The sequence below is a fragment of the Phyllostomus hastatus genome, unplaced genomic scaffold (assembly GCF_019186645.2).
Source record: "Phyllostomus hastatus isolate PE091 unplaced genomic scaffold, TTU_PhHast_1.1 phas_scaffold_501, whole genome shotgun sequence".
NCBI lineage: Eukaryota > Metazoa > Chordata > Mammalia > Chiroptera > Phyllostomidae > Phyllostomus > Phyllostomus hastatus.
Window position 1 is genome coordinate 71,475,814 of NW_025334033.1, and position 27,631 is coordinate 71,503,444.

General features: G+C 68.9%; 4 protein-coding genes across 11 annotated transcripts in view; 2 read left to right on the forward strand and 2 right to left on the reverse strand.

Moving 5' to 3' along the window:
• KLC1 (kinesin light chain 1) overlaps window positions 1-2,677 on the forward strand; it is a 35,191-nt gene extending 32,514 nt beyond the window's left edge. For 5 of the 6 annotated variants that reach the window (XM_045823699.1, XM_045823697.1, XM_045823701.1 and 2 more), the window contains 2 exons: window positions 2,104-2,167; window positions 2,385-2,677. In XM_045823699.1, coding sequence (XP_045679655.1) covers window positions 2,104-2,167; window positions 2,385-2,623 — 303 coding nt within the window. In that variant the 3' untranslated portion in view covers window positions 2,624-2,677. The remainder of the gene's footprint in view (window positions 1-2,103; window positions 2,168-2,384) is intronic. The other variant, XM_045823705.1, reaches the window with a different exon arrangement.
• Window positions 78-8,600, reverse strand: XRCC3 (X-ray repair cross complementing 3). Its single transcript, XM_045823710.1, has 9 exons — window positions 8,132-8,600; window positions 7,434-7,758; window positions 5,990-6,168; window positions 4,148-4,285; window positions 3,603-3,815; window positions 2,892-3,046; window positions 1,399-1,611; window positions 1,281-1,324; window positions 78-1,202 (listed from the first exon to the last, which is right to left on the reverse strand). The coding sequence occupies exons 3-9, from the start codon at window positions 6,042-6,044 to the stop codon at window positions 983-985; spliced, it is 1,038 nt and encodes a 345-aa protein (XP_045679666.1). The 5' UTR covers window positions 6,045-6,168; window positions 7,434-7,758; window positions 8,132-8,600; the 3' UTR covers window positions 78-982.
• On the forward strand, window positions 7,774-17,331 carry ZFYVE21 (zinc finger FYVE-type containing 21). Of its 3 annotated transcripts, XM_045823711.1 has the most exons (8): window positions 7,774-7,993; window positions 13,011-13,061; window positions 13,318-13,486; window positions 14,052-14,127; window positions 14,210-14,301; window positions 14,727-14,780; window positions 16,481-16,623; window positions 16,749-16,917. In XM_045823711.1, exons 1-8 carry the CDS (start codon window positions 7,856-7,858, stop codon window positions 16,782-16,784), a joined length of 759 nt encoding a protein of 252 aa, XP_045679667.1. In that variant the 5' UTR covers window positions 7,774-7,855; the 3' UTR covers window positions 16,785-16,917. The 3 variants fall into 3 exon arrangements, with proteins under 3 accessions (XP_045679667.1, XP_045679670.1, XP_045679668.1); XM_045823714.1 differs by lacking the exon at window positions 14,727-14,780 and having other exon boundaries at window positions 7,775-7,993; XM_045823712.1 differs by lacking the exons at window positions 14,210-14,301; window positions 14,727-14,780 and having other exon boundaries at window positions 7,775-7,993; window positions 16,749-17,331.
• Window positions 17,332-17,420: 89 nt separating this feature from the next.
• PPP1R13B (protein phosphatase 1 regulatory subunit 13B) overlaps window positions 17,421-27,631 on the reverse strand; it is a 63,859-nt gene continuing 53,648 nt past the window's right edge. The window contains exons 9-17 of the mRNA XM_045823696.1: window positions 26,976-27,156; window positions 24,673-24,842; window positions 23,810-24,311; window positions 21,929-22,701; window positions 21,286-21,423; window positions 21,073-21,206; window positions 20,273-20,439; window positions 19,102-19,301; window positions 17,421-18,630 (exon numbers count right to left, since the gene is read on the reverse strand). Of these exons, the coding sequence (XP_045679652.1) occupies window positions 18,589-18,630; window positions 19,102-19,301; window positions 20,273-20,439; window positions 21,073-21,206; window positions 21,286-21,423; window positions 21,929-22,701; window positions 23,810-24,311; window positions 24,673-24,842; window positions 26,976-27,156 (2,307 nt within the window). The 3' untranslated portion in view covers window positions 17,421-18,588. The remainder of the gene's footprint in view (window positions 18,631-19,101; window positions 19,302-20,272; window positions 20,440-21,072; window positions 21,207-21,285; window positions 21,424-21,928; window positions 22,702-23,809; window positions 24,312-24,672; window positions 24,843-26,975; window positions 27,157-27,631) is intronic.

A 27,631-nucleotide genomic window follows, 5' to 3' on the forward strand; every position in this document is an offset into this window, starting at 1 on the left:
GTTCTCACCCGCCACCCCTCCCCCCACAGGGTCCGGGCCACTGTGGGAATGGGGTGCCCTGCAGACAGGCCGCCCTGCCTGGGTCCGTGTCCGAGCAGCAGGCTGCTGGCCAGTGACAGGGATGTGCCCCTCCCCCAGAGCCCGCAGCAGCCCCGGGCGGCTGTGCCCCAGTTCTCGGGGGGCGGCCAAGCCCCTGAGTCTCTGGCGCCTCCGTCACTCTGGGGGCTGGGAGGGCACGGCCGTCTCCAAGGGCCAAGGGCTGGTCACCGTGAATGGGTCCAGGGGCCACCGCTGTGCTGGCCGTGTGTCGGTCCCAGCCCCTCCTCAGCCCCCGCCCAGGCATCACGGGGGGTCCGGACGGGGGTGGGGAGGGGACAGGGGTGAAGACGGCTGGCTCTGCCCACACAGGTGCACACAGGCTGTGTCCTCTGCACCGGGGCTGCTGTGCCCTGAGCTGGTGCCCAGGTGCAGCAGGGCCCATGCCAGCGGGAGGTCTGTTCTCATCCGGGAGGACAGCCCCTGCAGGTGGCCCTGCCATGTGCCTGTCAGAGTGGACGCCCCACCAGGCTGGAGCTGATGTCCCCACCGCCCAGGCCAGGCCTGGGGAGGCGTGGTGGACGGGTGGACCGGTGCTGTCTCCGCAGACGGGCCAGCCCCCCACAGGCCAGCACCAACGGCGGGAGGGGCGGGGGCAGGGACAGCAGAGGGGGAGGAGCCTCCCAGGGGCTGGGCCGGAGCCACGGGGAGGGGGGCGCTGCTGCTCCCTGGGGCCCGGGGCTCCTGGACACAGTGGGTGCCCTGTGGGGCCGGCCCAGTGGGGGAGGGGGACCCCCCAGGGGACACGCGTTCTGGCAGGCCGTCTGCGCTGACCCCTCCCGGAGGCCCTGACCCCTCCCGGAGGCCCCGACCCGGGGGCACCATGCAGACGGGGCCCCGGGGCCCTGGCACTGGGGGGGCTCTGCCCAGACGGGCGCTCTCGGCGTCAGCCGGACTGGGTCCCGGGCGTCCCGCGCACCCCCTCGGGGTTGATGGTGTAGGAACAGGACGAGGGGGGCAGGTGGGGGGCAAAGACCACCCTGAGGGTGCGGCCGGGCTGGCCCAGCCCGGCTTCCTCAGGGCGGCGCCGGTCGGCCATCAGTCTCAGGAGCAGCTGGTTGGCCCAGGCGATGCCCAGGGCCGGGGCCCGGCGCTCCCCCGGGGCCCTGAGGGGAGACACACGCACGTCACTCCCGGCACCGGGGCCCCCCGCCCGCCCCCACCCGCCCAGGGCCCCCGCTCACCCCAGCGGTCCCAGCGCTGCGTCCTCCTCCACGGCCTCCGTCACCTGGGGGTCAGACGGGGGTCAGCGGCAGAGCGTCACAGGGAGGGGGTGAGGGGCGGGCGAGGTGGGCGGCTCACCTGGTTGACGCAGAGCACCGGGCTCCGGAAGGCCTGGCTGAGCCCGCGCAGCGAGGCCCCCAGCGCCTGCAGCGCCCGGGCCCGGCGTGCGGAGGCCGGCCCGTCGAACTCGCAGCGAAACGGGGCTGCCACGGAGTCGATGACCACCAGGCGGGCCGCGCCCCGCGACAGCAGCGCGGGCACCCTCCTGCGCACGCAGTCCAGCAGCGAGTCCTGTGGGCCCGGGGCGGGGCTGTCACCACCTGCGCCGTCCACACCCCCCCCCCCCCCCCGCCGTGTGCCAGGAACCCCTCACGTCCTCCCCATCCTGGGTCCTGGGTCCTGGGTCCCGAGTCCCGGTGGGGGCCCCTCGCTCCCCTCAGGGCCACGGTGTGACCACCGGGGCTGTGGCCACCCCCGGCGCTGGGCCTTTGTCGGCTGCACCCGGGGTGGCCCTGCGCCCGGCAGACGCAGGCGGGAGGTCCCACACCCAGCCCTGCCTGGGACGGGAGACCCCAGGCCCTGGCTAGGCGGCACGGTGGGACAGGCGTGGGGCCGGGACGGGCCCGCAGGTGCCCCGAGCTGGCCCAGCCCACCCTGCCAGACCCGTCCTCCCAGTCCCGGGTGGGGGGCAGCAGAGCCTGGCCGCCCCGTTACAGTGCCTGAGGGCTGTCCCGTGTGGTGCCTCATCCGGAAGTGCAACTCCGCCCTGTGCTCCGTCCCCAGGGCGTACACCGGGGAGCCCCTGGGGCAGGACGGCGGCGGCAGCGGGCTGGAGGACGCCGTCAACGTGAGTCCTGCTCCCCGGCCCAGTAGGCGGTTCTGGGCACCAGGGGCGGGTGGGGCCAGGACACCCGGGGGCCCGGCAGGGAGACCAGCCCCCAGCAACCAGGTAGATGCCCAGTGGGAGGGGCAGGCCTGCTCCCCCCGGAGCTGGGTCCAGGGCAAAGCGTAGAAAGGCCTCGGGTCTTGGTGGCCTGGCCCTGACCTGCCGCCGCCTCTCGCAGTGAAGCTGCATCGCCCCGGAGGACGCGGGACCACGCCGCTCCTGCCAGGCCACAGCCGCCCCGTGACAGCCGGGCCCAGGGGCCGAGGCCGAGGGCCCTGGAGCGCCGCGGGCGCCGCAGCACTAACCTCCTCCCGCCCCCGGGGCCCCGTGCACGGGCCCCACGGTCACACCGACCACCGCGCTGCTGGGCGGGCCGGGAGGCCCCGCCTCCACCCCCCCTTCCTTCCCTGCGTGTGAGGATGTATTTTATTGTAAATTTTTTTTTTTAATTAAAAGTTTATATGCCTTCGAGTGACGTTCTTTTTGTGATGGCTCTTCGGGCAGCGGAAGCCGGGCTGCGGGAGAGGCCGCCCCCCCCGGCCAGGGCCAGCCAGGCCGCCCGCGGTCTGAGGGCAGCGCCCCTCGCTGCCCCTGTGCGCAGGGTCGACAGGGGACGCCCGGACGCGGGGCCCGTGCAGCGGGGTCCCTGCGCCGGCGAGGGCAGCGTGCGCCCTCAGCCACTCACCACGGAGGCCGCGTGCTCGACGAAGATGCGGTCCGAGAACGGCAGCGTGCCCACCACGTCCCCCGGGGCGTCCGTCCGCAGGCGCGGCTGCAGGGCGATCAGCTGCTGCAGACGCTTGTCGGGGAAGGCGTCTTCCGTGCAGACGTACACGGCCCCTGGGGAGCCGCAGGGCCCGGGCCTTGGGAAGTGTCCCCTCGGGGCCCTGCCGGCCCCCGTCCCCCCCTTGAGGCCCAGCCTCCGGTCAACACCGTCTGGGCCGCGGCCGCTGAAACACAGGCAGTGCCAGCAGCTGAGGCCCCGGGGCCGTCGCTGTGACCCCGGGCGTGGACGGCACTGGTTTCGGCCCAGGCCCCAGGACAGTTTGACGGGGAAGGAGTCCATCCAGCAGAGGGTGCTTGGGCACCCGGGCACCTGCCTGCACCAGGGGCCCGGCCTCACACCCCCCGCCGGGCGGAAGCAGAGCCCACCAGGGAGAGGCCCGAGTGGGGCTGTGGTCCCCAGACGTGGCAGTGACACGGGGGTCGGCGGGCGGCGTCCCCCACAGCCGGGGACCTCGGGCTCCGTGTGGGGCGGGGCCTCGGGCCACGTGAAGAAAGAGACACCAGCTACAGGAGCCGGCCGGCCCCGATGGGCAGCGGCCAAGAACACAGCCTGACCCAGAAAGCCGACTGGACTGGACGCCCCCCCTCCACCAGAGGGGCGGCCACTCACCAGCCTCCAGGCCTCCGTGCCGCCGTGGGAGCTGCACCGCCAGGCAGAGCTGCAGTGCCAGCTGGGTCTTCCCCGCCGAGCTGCGGCCCGCCAGCTCCGTGATGCCGTCCAGGGGCAGCCCGCCGCCCAGGAGCCCGTCCAGCACCGGGCAGCCCAAGCTCAGGCGCTGGTGCTGCTCCGGGAAGCGGTCCCTTTGCCGGTGCAGGTCGAGTGCTGGGGAGGGCGCAGCATCAGGTGCTGGGCCCATGCGCGGGCAGGGGCGGGGCCAGGGCACGAGGAGGTGGTCGCTGCCTGAACCCAGGTAGGTCCCTCTGGCCAGGAGGCCCCTCCCCGCTGCAGGGCTCTGCCCGGTGGCCACGCCCTCCCGCTGCCTGCGCCCCTCGGCCCTGCTCCTCGGGTCCCAGCACTGACCCCTGGGTCGAGGGCCCACCCCCGTGCCCCTCAGCAGAGGCTGTGCCCGTGGCCCCCGCCCAGAGCGGAGCTGCGGGGGCGGGGGCGAGGAGGAGGGCCCCGGGGCCCCGGGCACAGCGCAGCTGCCCGCCCACCTGTGAGGACGCTGCCCCCCCGCAGGCGGCGGGAGACTGTCCTGAGCACGAGCTGCACGTCGGGGCCCGAGAGGCCGGTCAGCCTCTGCAGGTCTGGCCCGGAGAAGCGGAGCACGTCCCGCGCGGACCTCAGTTTGGCTGAAACCACACAGACGCGTCAGGGGCGGCCAGACCGGGGAGCGGCGCCGTCTCCAGTTCTGGGGACCCGGCAGCAGGAGCCAGGTGCACCTGCTCCCCGCGCCGACGGTCCTGAAGGGGGAGGGGCCGGAGGGAGGGGCCTGGGGGCCGCCCTGCTCTGCAGCTGCCAGCCGGGTGCCCCGAGCCACGGCCACCCCACGTCGCCGCCAGAAAACCACACCCGAGGGAGGGGTGCCCACACATCCCCCCCCCCCCGGGCCGGCCGGTCAGGACAGCCGTGGGGTGGCAGGGGTGGCTAGTGGGGTGGACAGGGAAGGTGGTGCTCGGGCGTCAGGGTGTCGGTGGGCGCCTGCAGGGTGGGGAGGGCTGCGGGGTGCGGTGTCCGCGGGGCCTGGTCCCTCGGGAGGCGGGTGAAGGAGCGAGCTGTGGGCTGGGGCAGCGCAGGCGCGTGGGAGCGGGACGGGCTGCAGCGCCGCCCCGCGCACCCGAAGGCCGCAGGCCCGGGCCGGGCCGGGTGCACGGGAGGCAGCAGGTCGATGTCGCTCACGTCAGTCAGTACACGTGTCCTTGGGTGAGGAGTTAAAAAACGGAACGAGTAAGAAACACGCTAAAACGTGTCCAGCCAGCCCGAAGAAGGCAAAGAGAGGAAACCACCAAACAGAAAGGGGACAGATGGCGTCAGGGAGCGTCGGCCCAGATTTGTCAGGAACCACCTCGAACCCGCGTGCCCCCCCCCATGCTCCCGTCAGGACCCGCGGAGTCGGGCTGCTCGGAGGGGGGAGCAAAGGGGCTGACTCGCCCTCCACGGAACCAGAACCGGAACCCAGTTGCGGCCGGAGGAGCAGCCCTGAGAGCCCGCCACCCCCCCCTCCCCCCGGGCTCCCTCTGAAGCGCCCCGCCCTCGTGCGGGGGCGTCCCGGACAGAGGCCACGGGAGGGGGTGTGAAAGGGGTCCCGGGACACCCTGGGCTGAGCTGGGGGTGCACACCCAGGAGACAGGTGGGCGAGCCGTCCGCCCCACCCCGGGCGTTGGGGAAAGAGCCGGAGCCTGCGGGACCCGCAGGAGGGGGGGGGGTGCAGGGAGGGGGGTGCAGCGTGTGGGGAAGGGGCAGCCACTGACTTTGGGGGAAACGAAAGGTGGTACAAGAAAGCACACGGCCACCCGCCCCGGGTTCCGTGGTGGCCCTTCTGTCCCCACGCTCACTCCTGGGCGCCGGCGGGACCAGGCCATGCCAGCTGGGCGACAGTGGCGGGGCGCCCGCCGGCCTGGCCTGCAGGACATCCGTGCAACCGCTGTCCCCGCCGCCGGCCACAGGCTGTGGGCTCGGCGTTCGGGTGGGAGGTAAATGCAAAACCGCTAGAGACTCACGGCGTGTTTGCTGCTTCAAGGCAAATAAAGTTAACTCTTAGAAAGTGCTTTCGGCTGCACGCACACAAGCCCGAAAAGCCCGCAGCCCGATCCCACGTGGCCCCTGGGGAGAGGGCGTGGAGGGGAGGCCCAGGGCCGGCCGGGGCCAGCTCGGCGCCTGTCCACACAAAGCCCACACTCGGGTGGGCGCAGGCAGGTGTGCACGGGCGACACAAACGTGCGGGGCGGTAGTTAGCGGTGACACGAGAGTGGACGCTCGAACTCACGGCCGCAGACCGGCTCTGGCCGCCCCTGTGCGCCCACCCGCCCACCCCGCACCCATGCCGACGCGGGCACCTTTCCTGACCGCAGCGACGATCCTGGGGTTCAGCTCCAGGTGATCCCAGTCCATCTCTCGGGGCCGACCACGGAGACGACCCACTTGCAGGGACACAAACTCCGCCGCGCTCGCTGTCCACTCGACCGCCGGGGAGGCGCGCGGGGCGGCAGCAGCCAGGTCCCACGTCCGCTTCACTCTGCAGGGACACCCCTGGGGGGTAAGGCCGCGGCAACGCCTCTGTCAGGGCCGCTGTTCGGAGTCCGAGACCCCCAGACCCCGGGCCCAGTCCGTGCACTGAATGGAGGCTGGGAGGGACCCCCGCCCCCGCGGGGCGGGCTCCGTCCACCCTAATGTGGCCGGGCCTCCCGCTGGCTCATCGGGTCCCCCAGGTCCCAGCACTGCGGGTGGGGTGGCCACACAGTCGGTGGCGCTGCAGTGAGTCGGACGTCAGGCTGGTTTTCGAAGCTCCAAGGACCGGCCCCCCCCATGCACAGCCCAGTCCGGGAGGCACAGGCCTGGCCCCGGGGGGAGGATGGCCGAGCCTGGGACCGAAGCCTGAGCTGGGGCCACTCGGTCTGACACCTGGGAGGCAGCTGCAAGGCAGGAGGAAGCTGGGGATCCGGGTGCTGCCCTTCTGCCCCGGCTCAAGGCTCCGGAGCCCCAGCCAGGGCATTTCCCGGCCAGCAGGCCGGTCCCATGTTCCACCTGAAGCAGGGGGACGCGGGACTCCAGGGTCGGCGTTCAGGGCGGGGCTGCCCGCCCCCAGCTTTCCTGGCCTGCTTGTGAGCAATGCAGCGGGGCTGCTCACCCCACACTCCGCGAATCCCAGCCACCCAGAGGCCGCCCTGCCCAGGGCGTGCAGCCCCGCTGGGAGCGGCCCCCTCTCCAGACCGGCGCGAGGGAGCGGGGCAGGGGTGGGGGCCCTCCTCCGCCCTGCGGCTGCTGGGCGGGCGCTCTCACCAGAGACCCGGGAGGCCCCCCCGGCCGCCCTCTCCCTTCTCCTTCAGTCCCCGATCCGTCCTGCCCCATAGCTCTGAGCACGCCCTTTCCCCAGAGGCTCCCCTGACCCGGGTCACCAGCCTGGGCCGCCGGGATGGGCCGCGCAGCGCTGCGCGCCCACCTTCCCGCCACACACCTGCCCTTCCCTCGGCGCAGCCCGTGTCCGTGGTTGTCCACCCACCACCTTGACGCCTCCCTGTCTCCTCTAAAACACCCCGGCCTCGCACGGTCCGGGGGCACCTGCCCCCCGCGGCCCTGGGGCTGCCGTCCTGGCCAGGAAGGGGCTGTGGCGGGCGTCACCCTCGCGGGGTGCCAGCCCCGACAACAGCCTTCTCCCCGCTCACGAGTCCTGCCGCGCCAGCCCCGGCCCCTTCCCACCCCCGGGGCCCCGCTGGGCCGGTGCCCAGCTGTCCCTCTGCCCTTCGCCCGGCCTCGCCCTCGCCCCCCTGAGCCGCGGCCCACCTCGGTCCCGCTGGCCAGCAGCTCCCACCGGGCGCGCGCTCCAAGGTTCGCGCCGTCCCGCCTCGCAGCCTCCTCTTCCAATGAGCGCCAGGCGCCCCGCGCCGGGTAGTCCAATCAGAGAGGAAGCCTCGTCACGTCGAAGTCAGACTGGCCAATCCAAAGTCTCAATAGCCTTGACATAGGCGGAGCGTGCCTGGGCCGGCCCTCACTGACGATTGGTGACTGACCGTAGGGTGGCAGGGGAGGTGCCCTTGCGCAGATTGGACAGAGCAACGACAGGGCGGATCCAGAACTTCCATTGGTCTGAGCTCCAGGACGAACGTGCCTATTGGAAGCCGGCGCTGTCAGCCACGCGGTCGGGGCGGGGCTATTGGCGGGGCGAGGGCCGAGTGAGAGCGGTGGGCAAGCTCTACGGCGGCGTCATGTCCTCCGAGGTGGCCGCCCGCCGCGACGCCAAGAAGCTGGTGCGCTCGCCCAGCGGCCTGCGCATGGTGCCCGAGCACCGCGCCTTCGGCAGCCCGTTCGGCCTGGAGGAGCCGCCGTGGGTCCCGGACAAGGAGGTAGGTCACGGCCGCCCGCCAACCTCCCGTCCGCTTCTGAGCGCCGCAGACCCCGTCCGCACGCTGGACCCGACTGCGCGCCTCGGAACCCCGTCCGCGCCCCGACCCCCGTCCGCGCCCCGGCGCCCCAGTCCTCACCTCGGATCCCAGTCCGCGCACCGCAAACGCTCCCCGTGCCCGCCTCGCCTCCCCGACGCCCCTCCTCTGGCTCCTGCCGCCCTCCCTGTTCCCTCGGGGCCGCCCTCGGGCACCCTGCCTCGCGCCCCTGGGCGGTCCCTGGGCTCCGCTGGCCGCGCGCTTCACCCCTCCCGGGGCCTCGGGCACTCCGCCTTCTGCCTGGTTCCCTCTCTCGGGACGCTCAGAGTCCCCTTTCGCCCTGCCCCCGCCGCCAAGTTTCGGTGTCCCTCGCACGGCCCCGCTCTCCCGACGTGTCGCGGGCTCTGCCCGCTGGAGGGCATCTGTGAGTCCCGCGACGTCGGTTGAGCTGCTGGGGTGGGACGATGGAAGTCCAGTTGCAGTCCCCTACCCCCGGGGAGTGGAGCCCCGAGTTACTTCTCCGGCGGGCGCGGGGCGCGAGGGGCGTTTGCGCGCAGTCTCCCGCTGGGGAGCAGGAGCGCGTCGTGCCCGGGGAGCTGCGCCTGCTCGGGGTGGGGGGCAGGGGCGCGGCGGCTGCAGGGCTTCGGGCGGGGAGGCGGGAGCTGCCCTGCTGGCGGGTGGGTGCGGCACCTTCCGAAGGCCCTTTGGTGTGGCGCCAGGGGTTTGGACTCCCGCCCGTCTGCCCGTCATCCGCCAGCGATGAACCCGGGCTGAAGGCTGCGGCCAGCAGGACCGCTCGCGTTCCTGTAGGTCAGATGTGGCCGAGAGACGTCCAAGTGCCTGGACTTTTTCAGGGTAAACGTGTAGGGGTAACATCGGTTGGAAACATTGTGTTCGATCCGGGAGTACAGCTTTGCAGGAGGAGGACTCTGTAAGCCACTGTGCGCTCACCGCCGAAGTCTAGCCCCTTCCTGCGTCCGCACGTGAATTTGACTCCGTGTGTCCTCTCTGGACGCACCCACCCCCATCTGGTAACCGCCCTTCTGCTCGTATCCGGGAGTTCTGTGTGAGCGTTTTTGCGCGTCTCTTTCTGTTTATCATCCCGCACGTGAGTGAAACCATCAGGGGGCGGAGCCCTCTCCCTGCGAGGCCGCTACAGCGGCCGGCTTGCTGCAGGGGAATGACATCAGGTGCTTTTCAAGCAGCGGGCAGTGAAGTGGGGGCAGCTGGTGGGGGCAGGGCCGCCTCAGGTCCCCGCCCTCCCCCTCTCTTGCTGCCCGGAGGCCTGGCAGTAGGTGGCACTGGCTGTTCTGAGAGTTGAGAGGCCGGGGCCCAGGGAGGGTGGGAGCGGCTCCAGGCCACCAGGGTGATGAGGGGGAGTGGGTGGTCACTGAGCCGGCCAGGCCGCTGACTTTCTGGTCACCCTGCTGTGCCCTTTCTTTCCCGCCCTTCTGCCCCTGGCGCCTCTGCTCTGAACTCTGCACGGAACGCTCCTGTCCCCGAGTGCCTGCCTGGCTCGCGCTGGTGAAGGAGCATTGAAGGGAGAAATGGCAAACGTGACTGTTCTCACGAGTGCGTGTCCCAGAGTTCACCTGACAGCCACCGGGAGGGAGCGGGCAGATGTCACTTATCAGGACGCCAAAATGTCACCAAGTGCCTTGGGAGGAGGCCAACTGGTTTCTGCCACCGTGGGGGAGGGGCTGCAACCTCAGCAGGGACTGGTGGGCGTCACCCGGGCGTGTCCTGCAGGCCAGGCCAGTGTGTGTGTGGGCAGCTTCCCAGCCCCCAGCCCCCAGGAGCCTCTCCAGACACGGCTCCCTCCGACCGGCCCTGCTGCGCGGCCCTGCGGCTGTGTGGGAGTGCGGGCTCGGCCGTGCCTGGTTTCCACAGAGGCCAGGTCCCCGGGTCGGGGGCGGCGAGGGGCCCAGCTCTGACTGCGCGCACTCCCTCCGCCCGCCCTGCTGGGTCCCTGCCTTCCTGGTGGAAGTCATGGTCGTCGTCCCCGGGGGTGGGGCGCTGCTGGAGTCCGGCCCAGGCCGTCTGGAGAGCTCTTGCGAAACTGTTGAAACTGTTTGTCGGGTTGAAATGCTCGGATCCGGCGGCGCGCCCCTCCCCCACAGAAGTTTCTCTCCGCGGTCAGAAGGAAGGATGCGTCCCCGCGGCGCCCAGCGGCACGCACTCGGACGCGCTCCGCCCCTTCGGAGTTTGAGGGACGTCGGGGCCAAGGTGTGGGGGAGATGACCCCGCGTGGAGACGCCCACTTGGGAGAAGTAGGTCGCCTGTGGTGGTGCGGACCGCGCGGTGGAGCCAGGTGGGGCGTGGCAGGAGGGGCACGGACCAGTGTCCCCGTGTCCCCGAGCTTCGCGCTCACCCCCCCACCTGTCACGTGGCTGTGCCTTCCTGGGCCAGTCCGAGGCCGGGCGTGCCACGGGGTGCCTGACCCTGGGCCAGGTCACTGGCTTGGGCCCGAGGGGACATCCCTGAAAGTGTTGGGAGTTTGGGGGGGGGTGTGTCTGCATGAGTCCATAGTGAAACTGTAGGGCAACCGACGGCAGGGCCCCTGCTGCCGGTCCCCGCTCGGACAAAAAGCCGAGACAGGGACTGAATTTTCTTTTCTTTTTAAAGGTTTTATTTAGTTTTAGAGAGAGGGGGAGGGAGGGAGAAAGAAAGGGAGAGAAACATCCGTGTGTGGTTGCCTCTTGTGCGCCCCCTACCGGGGACCTGGCCTGCAGCCCCCCAGGCGTGTGCCCTGATGGGGAATCAAACCAGTGACTCTCTGGTTCGCAGGCCAGCGCTCAGTCCACTGAGCCACCCCAGCCAGGGCGGGGACCAGATTCTGTGTTTTTATTAATCCCAGAGGCCATCAGTCTGAGAAGGTGGCGGCCTCTCAGGGAGCACCTGGATGCCCACCCTCCCTTGAGCTTTCAGAAGCAAGTCACACGGAGGGGGCTCGGGGGTCTGGGAGGGGAAATTCCAGGGGAGCACCGTTGTGCCGTGTCTCTCGGGAGTGAGGGGGGGCCCGACAGGGAGCCAGCAGCGTCGCCCCTGCTACCTGCCGCTCCCGTGCGCCAGCCCTCCCCTCCTCCCAGACCCCGTGGTTCACGGCCAGGGAGGCCGCGTGTTCTGTACTGGGGCATGGGGGGGGGGGGGCTGTAACCCCTCTGCTCTCCGTGTCCTAGGCCAGGGAGGCAAGGTCTTGTGGTTCCCCGCCGGCTGTCCGTCAGTCGCTCAGGCTGCTTGGCCGTGTTCAACCTTCTCCTCTGTCCCCCGTTCCACTCGCCCAGGAACTTCCCCGGCTTCCTACTGTCCTGTTGCAGCAGCCTGCAGCTTGGGGTGCTCTGGCGCCAGAAGGAGCTGGGGGCCGCTTCTCTAGAGTGTACCCAGAGGGTTATGTGGTCTGTGCCCCCGGGCGCTTGTGGAGCGGGGAGGTCGCCGGTTCGATTCCCGGTCGGGGCACGTGCCTGGGCAGGAGGAGCCTGGGCAGGAGGAGACTGGGAGTGCTCTGGGGGCCGAGAGACAGACCGACTGCCGTCCAAGTGGCCATGGGGCCTGCTGTCCGCCCACGCGCCCTGGGGACTGGTCACAAGCAGCCAAACGCTGTTACCCTTACACCCCACCCACGCAGCTGTGCACCCCTTTTCTTCCTGTCCCCACCCTGGGCACCCCTACCACGGTGACGGGGGGGGGGGTGGCGCAGAGCTCCGGGGAGAGCGCGCAAGGGGGCCCAATAAACAGCCGATCCAGACAACAGTGTGGACGTCATTCCCCAGGCTCCTTGCGGGGGCAGGGGCGGGGGGGGTGTGCTCCTGGCGGGGGGGCTCTGCCACCCTGGCCTGCAAGGGCCCCAAGATCAGGCAGAGGAGAGCAAGTGGGGGTGCTGTGCTGCGCCCCAACAGCGGATCAGGGGCTGCGTCGTCCCCGGGTCAGCATCTCGGGCCAAGGTGGTCACAGCTCAGGGGCACGTGGGAGGGAGCCGACTGGAGCCCGGTGAGCCGGGCGCCTGGGCACTCGGCACAGCCAGGCGCAGAGTGGGGGTCGGGCCGGCCTCGTCCGAGGTGCCGAGTGGCATCTCTGAGTCTTGGTCCAGTCACGCGGAAAGGGGGTTCTTCGAAGCACACTCCCCAGAACACTGAAGGGGGGTCTCAGGTCACGGGCGAGTTCACGTCCTGAGGGGACCCACAGCCCTCTGCTGCCCAGGAGCTGCTGCTGAGAGGCCCCAGCGGGGGCCCCACCGAGCTCCTGGGATGTGGTGGTCTCCAGGGTCCGCCCCTGCTGTGCTCCGAGCCGTGGGACGATGCCTGCGCTGCGCGCGGTGAAGAGCTGAGCTTCCCACCCCCCAGGGGCCCTCTCAGTGGTGGCCCGGGGGCGGAGGCTCAGTGTGTGCTGTGCAGAGTCCTGCTTTCGCTCTTCAGAAAGAACTGTCCCTCAGTAGAGATGTGTCAGTCCGTGTATGTAAAAAACTGACTCTTATGCCTTACGGCACTTGTTTTTTGAGGAACCTAACTAAGAAACGGTCTAGTGTGAGAACCGGGGACCAGCCAGTGGGAGGGTGTTCCTTTGTCACACTGCAGCCTGAAAGGGGGGCAGGCGGGTTGGGCGCGGGCGGCAGCGGCAGCGGTGGCAGCAAGGTGAGCAGACAGGCGGCGCCTGAGGCCGGTGGGGGCACTGCCCGTGGTTCTGGAAGGGCCGGGAGGGCCAGACCCGGCCCACGTCCAGAGCCGAGCAGCTGCAGAGCAGAGAGGAGGTCACGGTACCTTGGAAAGCTCAGACCAGGCGCCCGGTGCTGGGCTGCGGCGCGAGGCCCGCCGAGGCCCAGTCCCGACAGCTGTCCCTCCGCCGGGGTCGCACTGCCCGCCGCCCGCAGGGAGCGCCTGCCCACCGGCTCTACTGGACTCCTGCGTGGGCCCACTGCCAGCAGAGCCGCGGGCCCGAATGCCAGCGTCCTCAGTGCGGGTCCTGACGCTTGTCCCCTCTCTCCTAGTGCCCGAGATGTATGCAGTGTGACGCCAAGTTTGACTTCCTCACCAGGAAGGTGAGCTGAGGCCCTGGGTGGGAGGGGCCCGGGTGGGCCGCCTGCCTAAGAGCTCAGGAGCCCGCGTGCAGCCTGCACCCCCGTGACCCTGCGGGCGCTGGCAGGGTCAGTGCCCCGGGGGCGTCCTGCTTTGAGCAAGGCTGGGGTGCAGTGTGCAGGTGGGCGTCCTGGCCCCGAGCAGCAGGACCCGGGGCCCCTCTGGAGAGGTGCGTGTGTCCCCCGCTCACTGCCCTGCCCCCTCCGCCCCGCCCCCCAGCACCACTGCCGCCGCTGTGGGAAGTGCTTCTGCGACAAGTGCTGCGGCCAGAAGGTGGCGCTGCGGCGCATGTGCTTCGTGGACCCCGTGCGGCAGTGCGTCGCCTGTGCCCTGGTGTCGCGCAAGGAGGCCGAGTTCTACGACAAGCAGCTCCGCGTGCTGCAGAGCGGTAAGCGGCCCGCTGGGCAGCGGTGGCGCCGGCCCCGGCTGGCCGTGTCTGTGGCTGCCTCTCCACGGGGCTGGCTCGCCCTCCGCCGCCTGGGCCCCCACAGGAGCAGGTGTGGAGCCAGCCCCCTCTCCAGAGGCACACGCGGCCTAAAACGTTGGTCTCCCTCTGCTGGGTGTGGGGCCACCAGCTCGGAGGCTCCGTGGGTCCTGGGAGGCTCCGTGGGTGGGGACCTGCAGGCTGGCACGGGGTCCTGGGGCCTTGGGCAGCTGGCCTGCCTGCCCTGCAGTTTCTCCTGGCTGGGGGCAGAGGGGGGTGGGGGGCAGGTGCGTGCCCGCCCGTCTTCGGGTCTCGGCCTGGCGGCTCCTGCAGCGCACGGGGGGACGGTCAGCGCTCTGAGCCGGGCCTCTGGGACGGCGTCCCCTGCGCCTTCCCCTGAAGGACTGGCCCTCCCGCCCCCGCGAGGGGCCCTGGAGCACGGCTGTCACGCCCCTCGCTTTGTGCCTGGCGGGAGCGGTGACTGGGCAAGGAGCAGGCTGTGCTCTCATGCTTGCGTTTGTGCCCCAAGGAGCCACCTTCCTGGTGACGTTTGGAAACTCAGGGAAGTCGGAGACAATGGTCTGTCGCCTCTCCAGCAACCAGAGGTAAGAGGCAGAGTCCGCCGGGCCCCGGCAGCCTGTGCCCCGGGGCCTGCGGGTAACGTGTGCGGGCGCCTCTGTCCGGCAGGTTCCTGCTGCTGGACGGGGACGGCCACCACGAGGTCGAGATCGCACGCATCTCGACCGTGCAGACCTTCGCGGAAGGCCCCCCACCTGCAGGTGAGCGCACCTGCCCTGGGCCGAGCAGGAGGCCGGGAGCCGGCCCGTCGTCCTCGCTGGGCTGGCTTCCCTCCGTGGCTTAAGGAGCTCGCTGGGGGCCTCGCGTGTGCACTGGGGAAGGTTCGCCCGCACAGGTCGTGCAGGGCCTCTCCCTTGTGCGGCCGGCACCCCTGGGGCTGCCACGGGGGCTGGAGCGTAGCTGGGGGGCCCTCCCAGCACCAGGCGGGGGCCTGTGCCAGCCGAGTTCCTGGCCTTCTCCTTGGCCAGCTTCCAGAGCTCCGAGCCGTGTGCATCTTTCTGGCTAACCCTCCGTGCCTCCGTGGCCGTCCTTGCACTGGAAACCCACAGGACTTACCTGTCTCGCTTCCTGTCTCCTGAGGGGCTTTGACTGTCCTTCTCTCCTGCCTGCCTGCCTTCCTGTCTAGAGAAAGACTCTCACACTTGTGACGGCCTCCGGGGAAGCCAGCCCACCTGGGAAGGTCAGCCTCCCTCTTCGCAGCATGCTGGGGGCCCTGCACCCCCTCCTCTGCTTCTGCCAGGGGTGGGGGAGACTGGCAAGGGCCCCCTGGAGCAGTGGCTCGAGTCTCTGGGTTGGTTTGAGAGAGAGGACTGGGTCCGTGACGCGGGCATCCAACCTGAGTGAGAAGACCCCAGCGGGAGCCGCACCGGTCGTTTTCCTGACCAACGGGGGGTGTCATGCACTGCTTCGCAGCATCTTCTCTCTGCTGCTGTCTCTGAGCAGCGAGTCCGGGGTGTCGGGGAGCAGGGCGTAGGGGGCCCTCACAGCACGCTCTTGGCCCGAGGCCAGCCCCCTGCACTCCTCCGGGAGACCTGCGGCCTCCCGGGCTCCCCAGCTGTCTGGAGGAGGCAGCCGGCCAGGCCGGCATTCCAGCCCCTCTGCCCCTTCCGTTGCCCGTGCAGGCCGGCAGTTAGATCGGCCCTCACGCAGAGGCTGGGGTCCGCCCAGGCGGCCCTCTGCCTGCCTCCTTGGAGCCCGAGGCCAGGGAGGTGGCCAGGTCACAGCCCCAGCTGGTCTCCAGGAGCCTCTGCTCTTTTCCCAGCAGGACCCTGGGCAGGGGCTCCTAGCGCCACCCCCCCCCTTGTGGTGCTTTAGGGAGCCTGGTGGGCCCTGCTCTGCCGAAAGCTTTCCAAGAACCGTGAACCCCACCACGGTGTCCCCATGGGGGTGGGGCGCAGGAACAGGCCCCTGAGCTGGAGACAGCCAGGGGCGCGGCCCACTGGCCTGTCGGGGGCCAGGCAGTAACTGTACTCGGCTCTGTTGGCCAGACAGGCTGTTGCAAAGTGTGGAAGCAGCGGGAGGAGACAGGTGTCGGTAAACCTGACAGGTGGGCAGAGCATGGGGGACTCCTGCCCGGAGCCGAGTCAGGGACAAGCCAGCCCGACACGGAGGCAGCAGTGAGGTTGGGGCCGGGAGCGCAGGAGGCTGGGGGACGGCACTTCACGGCGGCGGCGGCGGCTTCGGGTTGGGCAGGCCCCTCGGCCGGAGCGCGCCCCCTCCGCTGGTCTGTGGCACCGCGAGGTGGTTCCTGCTCGCACGCTCCTGACGGTGCCCCGTCACCGAGCCCGCGCTGTGGGGCCTGCTCTCCACGAGGCTTTCCTGGCCACCACTGCCCTCTGACCTGAGCAGGGGCTCTCAGGGCCGGTATGGGAAGTGTGCCGTCACTGAGCACCTGGTCCCTGCCGAGGTGGGCGGTGTCCCAGCAGGCCTGTCCCCCCTGTGGCACCTTCGTGGGAGCTGAGTGTCTGGGTTGGCGGCTGGCCCCCTGGGTTGGTGACCTGGGTGGCAGCACTTCGGCTCCTGCAGTGCTAAGCCTCTTGTGTGCAAGGTCAGGCCCCCCGGCTGCGCCCTTGGTTCTCGGAGTAGGTGGCAGTGACCGCGTGGCCTCTGCCCAGGTGCAGGCAGGTGCGGCTGGAGCCCAGGGCTGCCTTGTTGGCCTTCTTGGTGGCAGGAACCCCATACCCAGGAGGTGCAGCTGCGTCTCCCTCTTGGCTGTCGGCAGCATAACGTGACTTGTTTGTCCCCGGGCCAGGAGACTTCCTCTCCCACCCTGTGCACCTGGTGGTGGGTGTCTGCCGGAAGGCCTGGGTGCCTCCCGAGCACGGGCCCCCACCCCCAGGCTGGTGGCGGCTGAGCCTGTTGACCCGTCTCCTCCCTCAGGAGGCAACACTCGGGCCACGGGCATGTCCCTGCAGTACTCAGCGCCGGGGTCAGAGGGCGTGACGCAGCTGAAGCTGACTGCAGGGGAGGACGCCAGCGCCAGCAGGCGGCAGTCCGTGGCCTGGCTGGCGGCCATGCACAAGGTGAGGGCAGGCCCCCGTCCCCAGGGCGAGCCCTACCTCCCACCCGGCTGGGGCGATGTCCACCTCCGTCCGCTCCAACGCAGCGCAGGGCCAGTCCCATTTCTCTGCGTCTGGTTGCCTTGCAGGCGGCCAAGCTCCTCCACGAATCTCGGGACCAGTAACTGCTCTCAGGCCGGCCGGCCGGCCACTCGGCAGGGCGGAGCCAGCGCTGTGTGCTCCCCAGCGCCCCCTGTGCTGGGAAGATGGCACAACCCTGGAGGAGGGGACGACCCTGGAGGAGGGGACGTGCTTGCCCACCTAGTGCAATACGCACGCTGTTTGTTGACGCTCCCAACAGCTTCCCGCTTTAGACCCGTCTTTTCTCGTTGGCACGTAACTGGGGTGGGGGAGGCCCCTGCACTACCGCTGAACTGTTTGTAGCGTCAGCTCTGCCGTGCTTGTGCGAGCGCCAGGCTCACTAGTGGGTCCTGGCCCCTCACTGCATTAACCCCCACGGGGGGGCGGTCTGCGCTGCGGCCGGCCCGGCCCAGACCCCAGGCTCGTCCCCACAGCACTACTTTGGGGCCACGGACAGACCTTTGATACTTCACTACGGGCGAGGAGCCAGCTTTGTGTTTCGTATTTTTCACTAACCATGTCACTTTATTAAAATAATTGTACAACAGTTTGTATATACAGCTTGATTAAAGCCTATTTTGAAAATACGAACCAGGCCTCGCCTCACTGCGTCCGGACCACTGGCGTCCCTGCGATGGCTCCGTCCCGGCGGCAGAACACACGACCACACGACTCGGAGCCGCGGGGGAGACAGCAGTTTATTGTGCCCACTCACACGGCGCGGGCGGGGGCTGGGCCGCCACCACCGTGCGGTCAGTGCGGAGAGAGAGCCGACCACAGCCGTGGCTCCGCGCACACGCTCACACCGAGTGCACAGACTCCTACACGGAGCACACGGCCTACGGCCTGGACTCGGTTGAGAGGAAGAACACCTCCGACGTCTCTGGTCCCCTCGAGTGGTCTAGTCAAAAACACTTCCGGTGCGTGAAAGCCCGAGCGTACCACCAACGTCAGGGGCCTGCCTTGCTCTAAGTACGGAACGGGGACAGGGGTCACTGCGTCCCGGCTGGCCCAGACGGGGCGGCTGAGCCCCACCCTCGTGCCCCACGGCTGCCCCTCCTGACGTGCAGCAGGAGCCCCCATGTCTGTGCCACCCCGAATGCCCGACCTCAGGCTCCTTGGCCCGTGGGCCGCAGGGTCTGCCTGCCCTCGGAACGGCGTCGGCCCCGAGAGCGTAAGAATCACCTGGGCGGCAGGAGGCTGCGGAGAAGGCAGCTGTGAGCACAGGAGGGGACGGTGCTGCGCCGAGGCTCCTGGCCACAGGCCACTCGGTCTGAAGGGCTCTCGTGCCCGGGGACTCGGAAGTCCAGCCCAGCACCACCAGCCGGAACAGGAAGTGGGGCCCCGCACCAGGACCACCACTGGACAGGGGCCCCCTACAGGCCTCCTCTGGTAACGGGAGGGGAAACCTGGGTGCAGGGGGGACGGGACGGGACGGGACGGTGGGTGTCTGGGACGTGCAGTAGCCGACGGCAGGGCTCCCGCGGGCCTGTGACCCCAGGGCAGCTGTGCAGTCTCACTGCTGGGTGAGTGACGTGGAGAATGGGGCGGCCGCGGGGCGCGTCAGTAAGGGCGTTTGTCTTCATTGGCAACCAACCAGGGGTTAAGTCTAGGGCTTCTGTGGGCAGCGGGGGCGGTTCAGGAAGCTGGGCATTTATTTGGGTTTACAGTGACTGGCGGAGTCCGGTCCCCAGAGGCGACGGTGGAGACCCAGCCTCACCTAGAGCCTGCAGGGCCTCACGTCGTGGGGCTGCCTGCGCCGTGGGTACCACGAGAGCCCCTCGGCCCCCGCCTCCCCGGCAGCGGCTCCTCGGGGATGGCCGGCCCCGCGCTGCTCCAGCGGGAGGCTCAGGCGAGCGTTCGCTGGCGGGGTTTGATCCGAGGGTACAGCTGGGGAGCCGGGAAGACGCGTCAGGACGAGGCGAGGACACACCGTGCGCCCCAGTCCGCACCCCTCCCTCCCACAGCACCAGGTGCCACCCGTACAGCACGGGCCACGGTCCGTCCCCCCGGGCAGGTGCCTGGCCGGGCACAGTGCTCGCGTTTCTGGAGCGAGGGCTCTGCCAGCCCCACCGAGGCGGGGGCGGCTGCAGGGCTGGAGTGGGCCCAGACGCGCACCCCTCCCCCCCAAGGGCATTTCTGGGCCTCAGAGCGTTGTGACCAGGGCCGACTCGGCACACACACGAATTTGCAGAGGGTGCCGAGGCGTGGAGCAGGGCAGCCCCGGGCCCAGGCCCCCCAGCGGGTTGGGCCCCACGCCGCCCAGTGTGCAGGCCTCGGGAGCAGAGGCCGGAGGGAAGCAGCAGCAGCAGCAGCAGCAGCAGCGCGGAGGCAGACCCGGGAGGCGGGCAGGGCACTCACCCCCAGCAGGTTTCTGGGCACGTAGCCCTCGCGGTCCCCCAGCCGAGCCCACCACCACTCGGTTTCGTTCTCGTCCTTGCGCCTCAGGACGGTGATGGCGTCTCCTTCGTGGAAGGACAGCTCGTCACTGCTCTGGGCCTCGTAGTCCCACAGGGCGTACACCACTCCCTTGTTCATCGCGCCCAGCTTCTCCTGCACCCCTGGGGTGGGACAGCGCATGGTCAGGCCTCTGCAGGCGCGGCTGCTGAGCCCGCCGCGGGACCCGACCAACACGCTGCCGTGCCCGGGCAGCCCAGTGAGGCCGAGGGCTGAGGGGTCGGAGGCCAGGCCCAGCGCCGCCCATGGCCTGCTGGTGACAGTCTTTTCTAGGCCCCAGCAGGAAGGCCCTGCCACTCACCGCGGCCCTGCGTCCAGAGGCAAAGGGACACTGCCCCAGAGGCATGTCGGGGGGTGAAACAACCCCACCTGGAGCAAACCTCCCAAAGCCAGGGACCGAACATGTGGCTCCCAGAGGGCAGGAGGCACACACGCACGGCAGCGAAGGGGCCAGTCCACGCCCGGGAGCCGCCACGGGGATCCCACGGAAGGCCGGACATGCTGATGACCCGGGTACTGCCCCTCCCAACTCGGCAGCCACTGTCCCCCAAAGGGCCTCCCCAGGCTTCTGCCACCTCGGTGCTCGCAGCTGGAGCTGAGGGGCAGTGCCTGTTCTGGGGTCCAGCAGAGGGCTGGGCCCACAGGCCCCTGCCCGGTGCAGATGACAGGCTCCCTGCAGACAGCCGCTCTGGCCCCCGAGCGGCTGAGCCGACTGCAGCAGCTTCGCTAAGACCGGACGGGCCCCTCACCGTGGTCACCGCCCCGGCCTGACCCTGGATGCCCTTGGCCCCGCCGCAGGTCCCGGGAGCCTCCCGGGGGGGGTTGGAGGGGTGTGGACGGCACTGCCCGCGCACCCTGCTCTGCGGCCCAGAGGGGCTGCCTCTGCACAGAGGCAGGGAAGGGGCTCCCGCCAGCACGGGTGTTCAGACACACCTCAGGAGAGAGCCTGTGGACAGTGAGGCCTCATCCGCCTGACGACCGGGCTGCCCCTGAGGTCAGGCTCGGGCGCGGCCCGGCCCAGCAGCGGCGCAGTGCCCGCACGTCACACCGCGCCGGGAGGCCCGGGCCCACGTACCGTACAGGAACTGGGAGCACTGGATGTAGCCCTCCTCCATCTCCTCGCACTTGTCTGCGGCCGTCTCTATGTCGCTGATGGTCGAGGCGAAGATGGCAGCGCCGCTCTCCACCAGCTGCTTGCAGAGGTGGACGCTGTTGCAGGAGGCGGCGCAGTGCAGCGGCGTCCTGCGAGGGGTCGGGGGGAAGGTGCCGCTGAGGCCAGCCAAGCCCATACGGCGCCTCAGAGCCTCCACGTTCTGGGCTGTCCCTTTTTGGGTGTGACTTCTCCTAAGGAGCTGTCCTGAGCTCCTGTGAGCTCCTGAGGGGGGCGTGGTGTGGCCCGTGGAACGGCCTGTGAAACACATGTTCACCGCACTACAGCGTGCAGGGACTGCCCACTGCTGACGTGGCCCTTCCAGTGGCCACGATGGTACGAGTTACGTGTATTGTACCAGGGAGAGACCCAGGTGTTCCAACACAGCAGAGCGGACAGCTGCCTGAAGTTGGCAACGGCCCCTGCAGGTGGCCACAGCCTGCACAGGGGCACAGGGCCCCGCAGTGGCCCACACGAGCCTTATGCCAACCACAGACGACCCGGCTGCTCACACACAGCTGTGAGTTGCGGCTGCAGTGCACGCAGCTTCCACGTTAACAGTTGGCCACCAGAGCAAACCACAGCTGTGCCCTTACCAACAGGCTCCAGAGAACAAAGCTGGGCTTATGCTGGGAAGCACGGGAGGAAAGGTGGCACCCTGGGCCCCCCCCACGCCCCGTGGTCGAGACTCTGCATTTCCCTCCGGCACAGTGGGCGGGGCTCACCAGCCATCGCTGTCTGCGGCGTTCACGTTGACGCCGAAGTCCAGCAGGAACCTCACGATGTGGTGGTGGCCAGCGCACACGGCGTTGTGCAGGGGGGTGATCCCTTCGTCGTTGGGCTTGCTGGGGTCTTCCACCTGGGACACAGGGTGTGTGAGCCCCGCCCTGCAGACGGGGAGTGGGGGAGTGCAGGGGCGGCCGCTGCGCCCAGCTCACCTCGTAGATGATCCTCTGCACCAGGTCGAACTCCCCCTCCAGCGAGGCGTCCAGGAGCAGCGCCAGTGGGCTGAAGCGGACACGCAGCCCCCGGCCCGTGCGCTCCGAGTTAGGCTTCTTCAGGTTGGTCCGTTTGCTCTGCAGAAAGGAGGTGGGCCTTGATTTACAGGTGACCGCCCTCGAGCCCTCCGTGGGGACGGAAGCCCCCGCCCCTCTGCAGCAGCAGGGAGAGCAGGGAGCCAGGTGGGCGACTTCGGGCTTTGTGACTCCGCCCAGCCCCAGGCGGGCAGCTCCTCCCCGCCGGCTGCGAGGGAGTGACTCTCAACCCCTCTCTGCTCCATCAACACGGACCTCCCACCGGAGGCCTCTGTCTAGAAGGTTCTCCCCCTCACTGACCCCTCCCAGGCTCCAGCGGAAGCTTCCCCTCCTCAGGAAGCCTTCTCGGGCCCCCCTGGCTGAGCCCTGCGGCCTGAGCCGCGCAGCCCAGCACTGCCCTGCAGAGCCCCGTGGTGTGAACCACCGTCTCCCTGGCCTGGCTCACGGAGGGGGGGCCAGTCTGCCAAGACGCCCACACCCGGCACGTGGCTAACACAGGCAGGTCCTCCACAGGCCCTGGGTGGCCATCGCCGAGGACCACACCCACCGTAGAAGCTGCTGGCCGGGGCACGGCAGGGGGAAGTGACGGAGGGACTTGCTCCTCCCCTGGAGACGGGGCCTCGGGCCCAGGGCTGGGGACCAGCTCCGTGGACGGGGTCGTGGCCACGTTGTTGTTGTTGTCCTCCGCGGGCTCAGCCGTTTGGCGGGCGGTCTGGGGACAGGTGAGCCCCTCGGGCTCGGGGGACGGGAGCTGGTTGTCATTGGCGTCCGAGGCGGGAGCGGGCTCGGTGGGGAGAGGGACCGTGGGCTGGGCGGGGCCGGCCTCCCCCAGGTTCCCGTTGGCGCTGGTGTTCCCGTTGTCCACGTCGGCTGGCGTGCCGGCGAAGTCCTGCGAGGGGCCAGGCTGGTAGAAGGGGGTGCCCTCCATGCCGCCGGCCAGCGTGTTGAAGCGCTGGTAGAGCAGCTTCTGGATGTTGGGCCCACCGGGGCCCTCGGGCTCCGTGATGGAGCTGCGCTTCTTCAGGGGCCGGGGCGCGTTGGCCAGCTTCCTGCGCAGGGCCTCCAGGTCGGCGTCGCTCTGGTAGCGCAGCGGCGAGTGCACAATGGGCGTGAGCTTGGTGGGGCTGAGCGGCCGGGGCAGGCTCTCCATGGTGCCCGCGGCGCCGTCCCCAGGAGGGGCCGGGCTGTCCTGCTCGGGCTCCTTCTCGGCACTCTCTGCTGGCAGCTGGGGCTGCGGCGTGCTGGTGGCAAGAGAACCGTGAAGGAACGGCAGCGGTGACGGGGACGTGGAGCCGGACGGTAAAACGGGCTTCCCGTACACTGCAGGGGACACAGGGGACAGGGACCTGAGCGCCCTGCTGGGCCTGGGGTCCTGCCACTGAGCACCCCTGGTTACACGAGGGACGGCCTGGCTGGGGAGCCCTGATTTAGACGCCAAACAAGCCCTTGGGTTCGAGGAGACTCCGTGAGTGGCCTTCGGGAAGGTGGGATGTCTACTTTCGCTACTTCTGCACCTGGGACTCCAGAATCAGGGCTTCCACAAAGTGAAACTTTAAAAGGCTGTGGCCCTGGCTTCCCTGCCCCAAACCCGCCCTCCTAGTTTTCCGGCCAAGGAGAAAGATGTCACCTCTGGACATGCATCTGACCCTCGGACTCAGTGGAACATGATGCAACACAGGCCGAGTCAGACAGCAGGGCATGCCTGGGGGCCCAGGGGCTCTGGAGAAGGGTTTCAGCTCTCCAGCACGGGCCAGCACCTGGCCTGCAGGTTCCTAGGCGCGGGGCAGCCAGGCACCCGCAGGAACCCTTGGACTACGAGTCTGGACGCTGTGGCAAGTGCCCAGGAGTGTCTGAGGAAGCCCAGCCCACACCCAGTGGGCAGGCCCCACTGTCCGGGCCAGAAGCTCCACTGACCTCGGCAGGTGTGGAACCTGGCCCCGTTCTCCGACCTGCCTTCCTGGAGCACCGTGGCCGCCAGGGTCCGTTTCCCCTCACCCAAATCAGGGCTGCTCTCCCCTGCGGGCTCCAGTGCAGACGCCCAAAGCAGCAGACAGCCCTTCACACGGTCGCCCCAGGGGTCTGGCTCAGCTGTGGCGGGTCCAGGCAGAGCCCCCGCAAGCTCTGGGGACAGCCCCTGCACAAGTCACCATGAAGCAGCGGGCAGAGGCCACTCGGAAGTCTCACCCTTCCCAGAGCTGGGGCTCCCGGGCGCTTGGACAGGAGGTCAGAGCTGCAGCCACCGAGCTACACAAGCCCTCCACGCACTCCTCCATCACCCCCGTCTCACACCACACCTGCGGCCACACCTTACCCAAGAATCGAGTTTAACCCTGAACAGCGTGTGGCCCACCTGGGAGGGCAGACTGGCATTTTCTTAAGTAGAAGTACAACTTCCTGGCCCCGAGAGGATGGTACAAACCCACTGTACCTGCTTTGACTGACTTATTTGCGGCGCTGTGCGCTGCTGGCTGGTAGTTCTTAGGCGGCGTGGCTTGCTGGAGGTACACAGAGTAGATGGAACTTGAATTCACTGTCTGGGGCCCTTTCCTGGGGGACTGTGGCCTGGACCCCTTATCAGCCAGAAAGGGCCTAATGGCCACAGTCAGCGGGAGTTCAGGTTTGCCATCTCCGGCCGGGAATGCGGGCGGCCCCGCGGGCGGGTACGTGGGGCTGGGAGGCACGGAAATCCTCTGCTGAATCTGCTGGGAGGAGCCCGGCTGGTGGGCGCTGCCCACGGCGGGCAGCGGGCCAGGCTTCTGCCGACCGGGCAGGCCTGCGCTGGGCCGGGGCAGGCTGCCCTCCTTTCTCCTTTCCAAGGAGTTCGTCGACCCTGGGCCCACGGGCGCAGGGCTCGGGTGCGTCCCGTAGCTCGGAGGCAGCTGCTTGCTGGCCCCGGGAGCGGGGGGCGGCGTTCTGCCCGTCTCGAGGCCCTGGATTCAGACATTAAGGACAAAAACAAAGTTATCCTTCAAAAAGTGAAGCATATTTCCATCCAGCACAGAGAATGCAAAGTAGGACTTGTTACCCTTCAAACTGGCTTGTGACCAGGCACAGGGGACCCTGGGGACAAAAAGCAGCAGGGCTGCCACCTGTCCCCAGCAGGACAGCCCCGACGGAAAGACCCGTGTGCCGGCACGCCGCCCGGTGCGTAGGGCCCACACACGCCTCCCACCTGGGTCTGGTCTGGACGCAAAGGGCGTGCTCTGCCTCGTCACCCCTCCCCTCAGCGCAGACGCGCGCAGACAGGGACATGGCCGGGGGGTGTGCCCCGGGGTCACGACAGCGGCCTACCAGCTTCTCCGGGGCTCCCAGAGCCGACAAGGGCACGGGCTGGCTGGAGACGGTGCCCTGCTGGAGGGGCCCCTCCGCGCTCGAGTCCGTCCGGCCCACGCTGGCGGTCTGCGTGGCTCTCCCGGCAGGGCTGACGCTTTGCTTCAGTGTGGGCCAGTTCCCGTCGCTCGCTGGAGAAGAACACGGAGTGTGAGAGACCTTGTCCTGACGCCTGAGGGGCCGGCCTGAGAGCAGCCCCGGCAGAGAGGGTAATCGCCCCCTGGACAGGGCGCTCTGACAGGGTGGCACTGCCCAGACCCTGACCGCCCTCCTTGCGCACCCGCGTGCCCAGCAGAACCGGGGGCCTCTGCGGGCAGGGCCTCGCCAATGCCCACCTGGCCCCCTGTGTGCGGCCTGCAGCGATGCCCGGGCCGGCGGGGGCCCAAGGCGCTGTGGGAACGGGAGGCTGGGCTGAGTCCAGGCCAGACCCGTCGCGTCAACACTAGTGAGTCAAACCAGCCCTGGCGCTCGTGGCTCAAACACACGCACACTCACACACAACAAGAAAGACTTCCTTCTGACTGCGCGCCAGGTTTGAGCTGTACGACTACCAGTGTTAAAAGGAAGATGCAGCTTCAAGCTGATAGAAATTTCTGTCCTCTATAACAACACACGATCACAGGAGGCTGTACCAGGTCCCACTGATTGGAGAGGCGGGCTACATTCCACTGCAGTGATTGGAAAGCCAGTCAACCCTGCATTTTTCAGGGAAGTTGCTGAGCAGCTACATTTTTACAGAGCATTGTCCAAACTGAAAGAGTGACAGAGCATGCCGGTGCCCAGCGCGCTCACAGCCGGCGGGCCGCGTGCCGGCCCTGACTCGCACTGCCTCCTCTCTGCAGCAGGCTTGGGAGCTGGGTGACGTGGTGAGCCCCCGGCCACCAGCCACACAGGGCAGCCAGGTATCCAGGGGGACCATCTCAGCCCTGACAGGTACCGTCTCAGCCCTGACAGGTACACCATGCCCCGGTCCCCGACCCCCTGCCACACGGGGGAGCCCTAGGGAACTCTTCCCGGCCACAGCAGCGTGGGGGCCGAAGTCTGTGACCGACGATGGGTCAGGGACTCTCAGGCACTCTGGGCTCGACCAGAGAGGCCACGGCGCACGCGGGACGAGCACAGCCTCTGAGCGATTGGCTGGGCCTGGGCGGCAGCAGCAGCCAGGCCAGCTTACCCTGAGGCCACACCCACCCTCCGCAGCGCAATGCAAGCCCTGTGTCTGCTGGGACGCTGCTGAGGCCCTGCATCGCTGAAAGCCACCCAGGCTCCAGGCAGCGCAAGGCCCTGCTGAGGCAGTCGGGGCCCCAGTCCAGACGTCACCTTGCTCAGTGTGGCCCATCAACCTACTTGAGGCCAGAAGTGCTTTTCCTCCCTGCCCCTCCCCCGAGACTGCCCGCTGTGGGCCAGAACGACAGGCTCGCCCCAGCGCACTGAGGCCGAGCCTCAGACTGACGGGAGACAGAACCGCTGCGGCCTCGCGGTGGCTTTCCCAGGCCCGCTGTCCGGGCCACTGGGAGCGTGGCCACCCAGCAGCTCCAGAAACCCATGTGAAATAGAGGTTTTACGGGAATTAGCCATCGGAGGACCAAGAAGAGACCAGGCATTTTCCTCCGGGTGAGGCAGGAGGTACAGGAGGAAGATCATTTATTTTTATCATGAAGGGACAATTATCTTCAGGTATGGAGATACCTGCACTGAAGATAAAATCAGAAGCCTCATAATGAACTCGGGAAATCATCTCAACTTGGGAGAAGGAGAACCAGAACCACCTCGCCGTGCCAGCGCAGCTCAGACCCCTCCCTGTCCGGCGCAGGGACACCTCTGCTCACGGGACCTCCTTCGAGTCTGCGCAGGAGGCGCGGGGCTCTCCCGGTCTGGGAAGCAGGCTGACTGCTGGCTGAGCAGAGCCGAGGAGGGCCGGAGCTACCCGCCAGGCCTGCCAGCACCCCAGGGCACTCTGTCGGGATGGCAACGCACCGGCACCATGCTGGGGCCCCGGGCTGGTCGCACTGCACGTGCCAGTGGGCCAAGGCCGCAGTGACCGTCTGTGGACTTTCTGATCCACGACAAGCTGAGTGGGGAAAGGAGCGAGCGGCCACAGTGCTCTGTGTATAGGACGGTCATGGTGGTAGCACACAGCTCCCAGGGGTGCCCAGAAGACACGGTGCCTCAGGGGAGACCGAGGGTGCACGCAGGACCCTCCAAGGACCTGCCCCACAGCCCCCCTCCCACTCCCTTCCCAGGAGGAGGGTCTGGCCACTTACCAGGTTTGGGCCTTCCGTGGGCGGCCCCCGAAGCAACAGTGAGAGACTGGGGCTTCACGGGGTCCCCCGGGGCCGAGTAGCTGCCAGCGCTGGGGACCTGGATGTAAGGCCCCACCGCAGCGACCCTGCCGGGGGTGCTCAGGGGAGACTGCGGCGAGGACGCGCCATTCACACGGCTCAGCTACAAAACGGGAAGAAGCGAGAGTTAACACCCAAGTCTGAACCGCTCACTCACTGGCCTGCACTGGGGCAGCTCCGTCCGTCTGGAAGACGAGTGTCTAAGCGGGGCAAGGTGGCACGAAGGGCCTTAACCTGCGGTCCTGTGGGCGATGCTCTCTGATCGCCCCTGTCGTGTGGGGGCTGCACGCACACCAGGTCTGTTCCCTGGGACACTGCCACCTGGGGAGCCCTCTCCCCGAGGGGGTGTCCCCTCCCAAAGAGGCAGCAGGCAGAGCCCGGGCCCCAAGCCTGGCTCCAAATCCTGCTCTGCCACGTACTTGCTGTGCAGCCACGAGCAAGTGCCTTGACCTCCCTGAACCTCTGCGCCCACGTCTGGAAAGTCAGGGTAAGTGTTGCTGTGAGGCCTGAGGGGCGGGTCCTAGAACCAGGCAAGGCTCTGACCAGTTCCCTGGGGGCAGCTGTGCTGTTCATGCTCG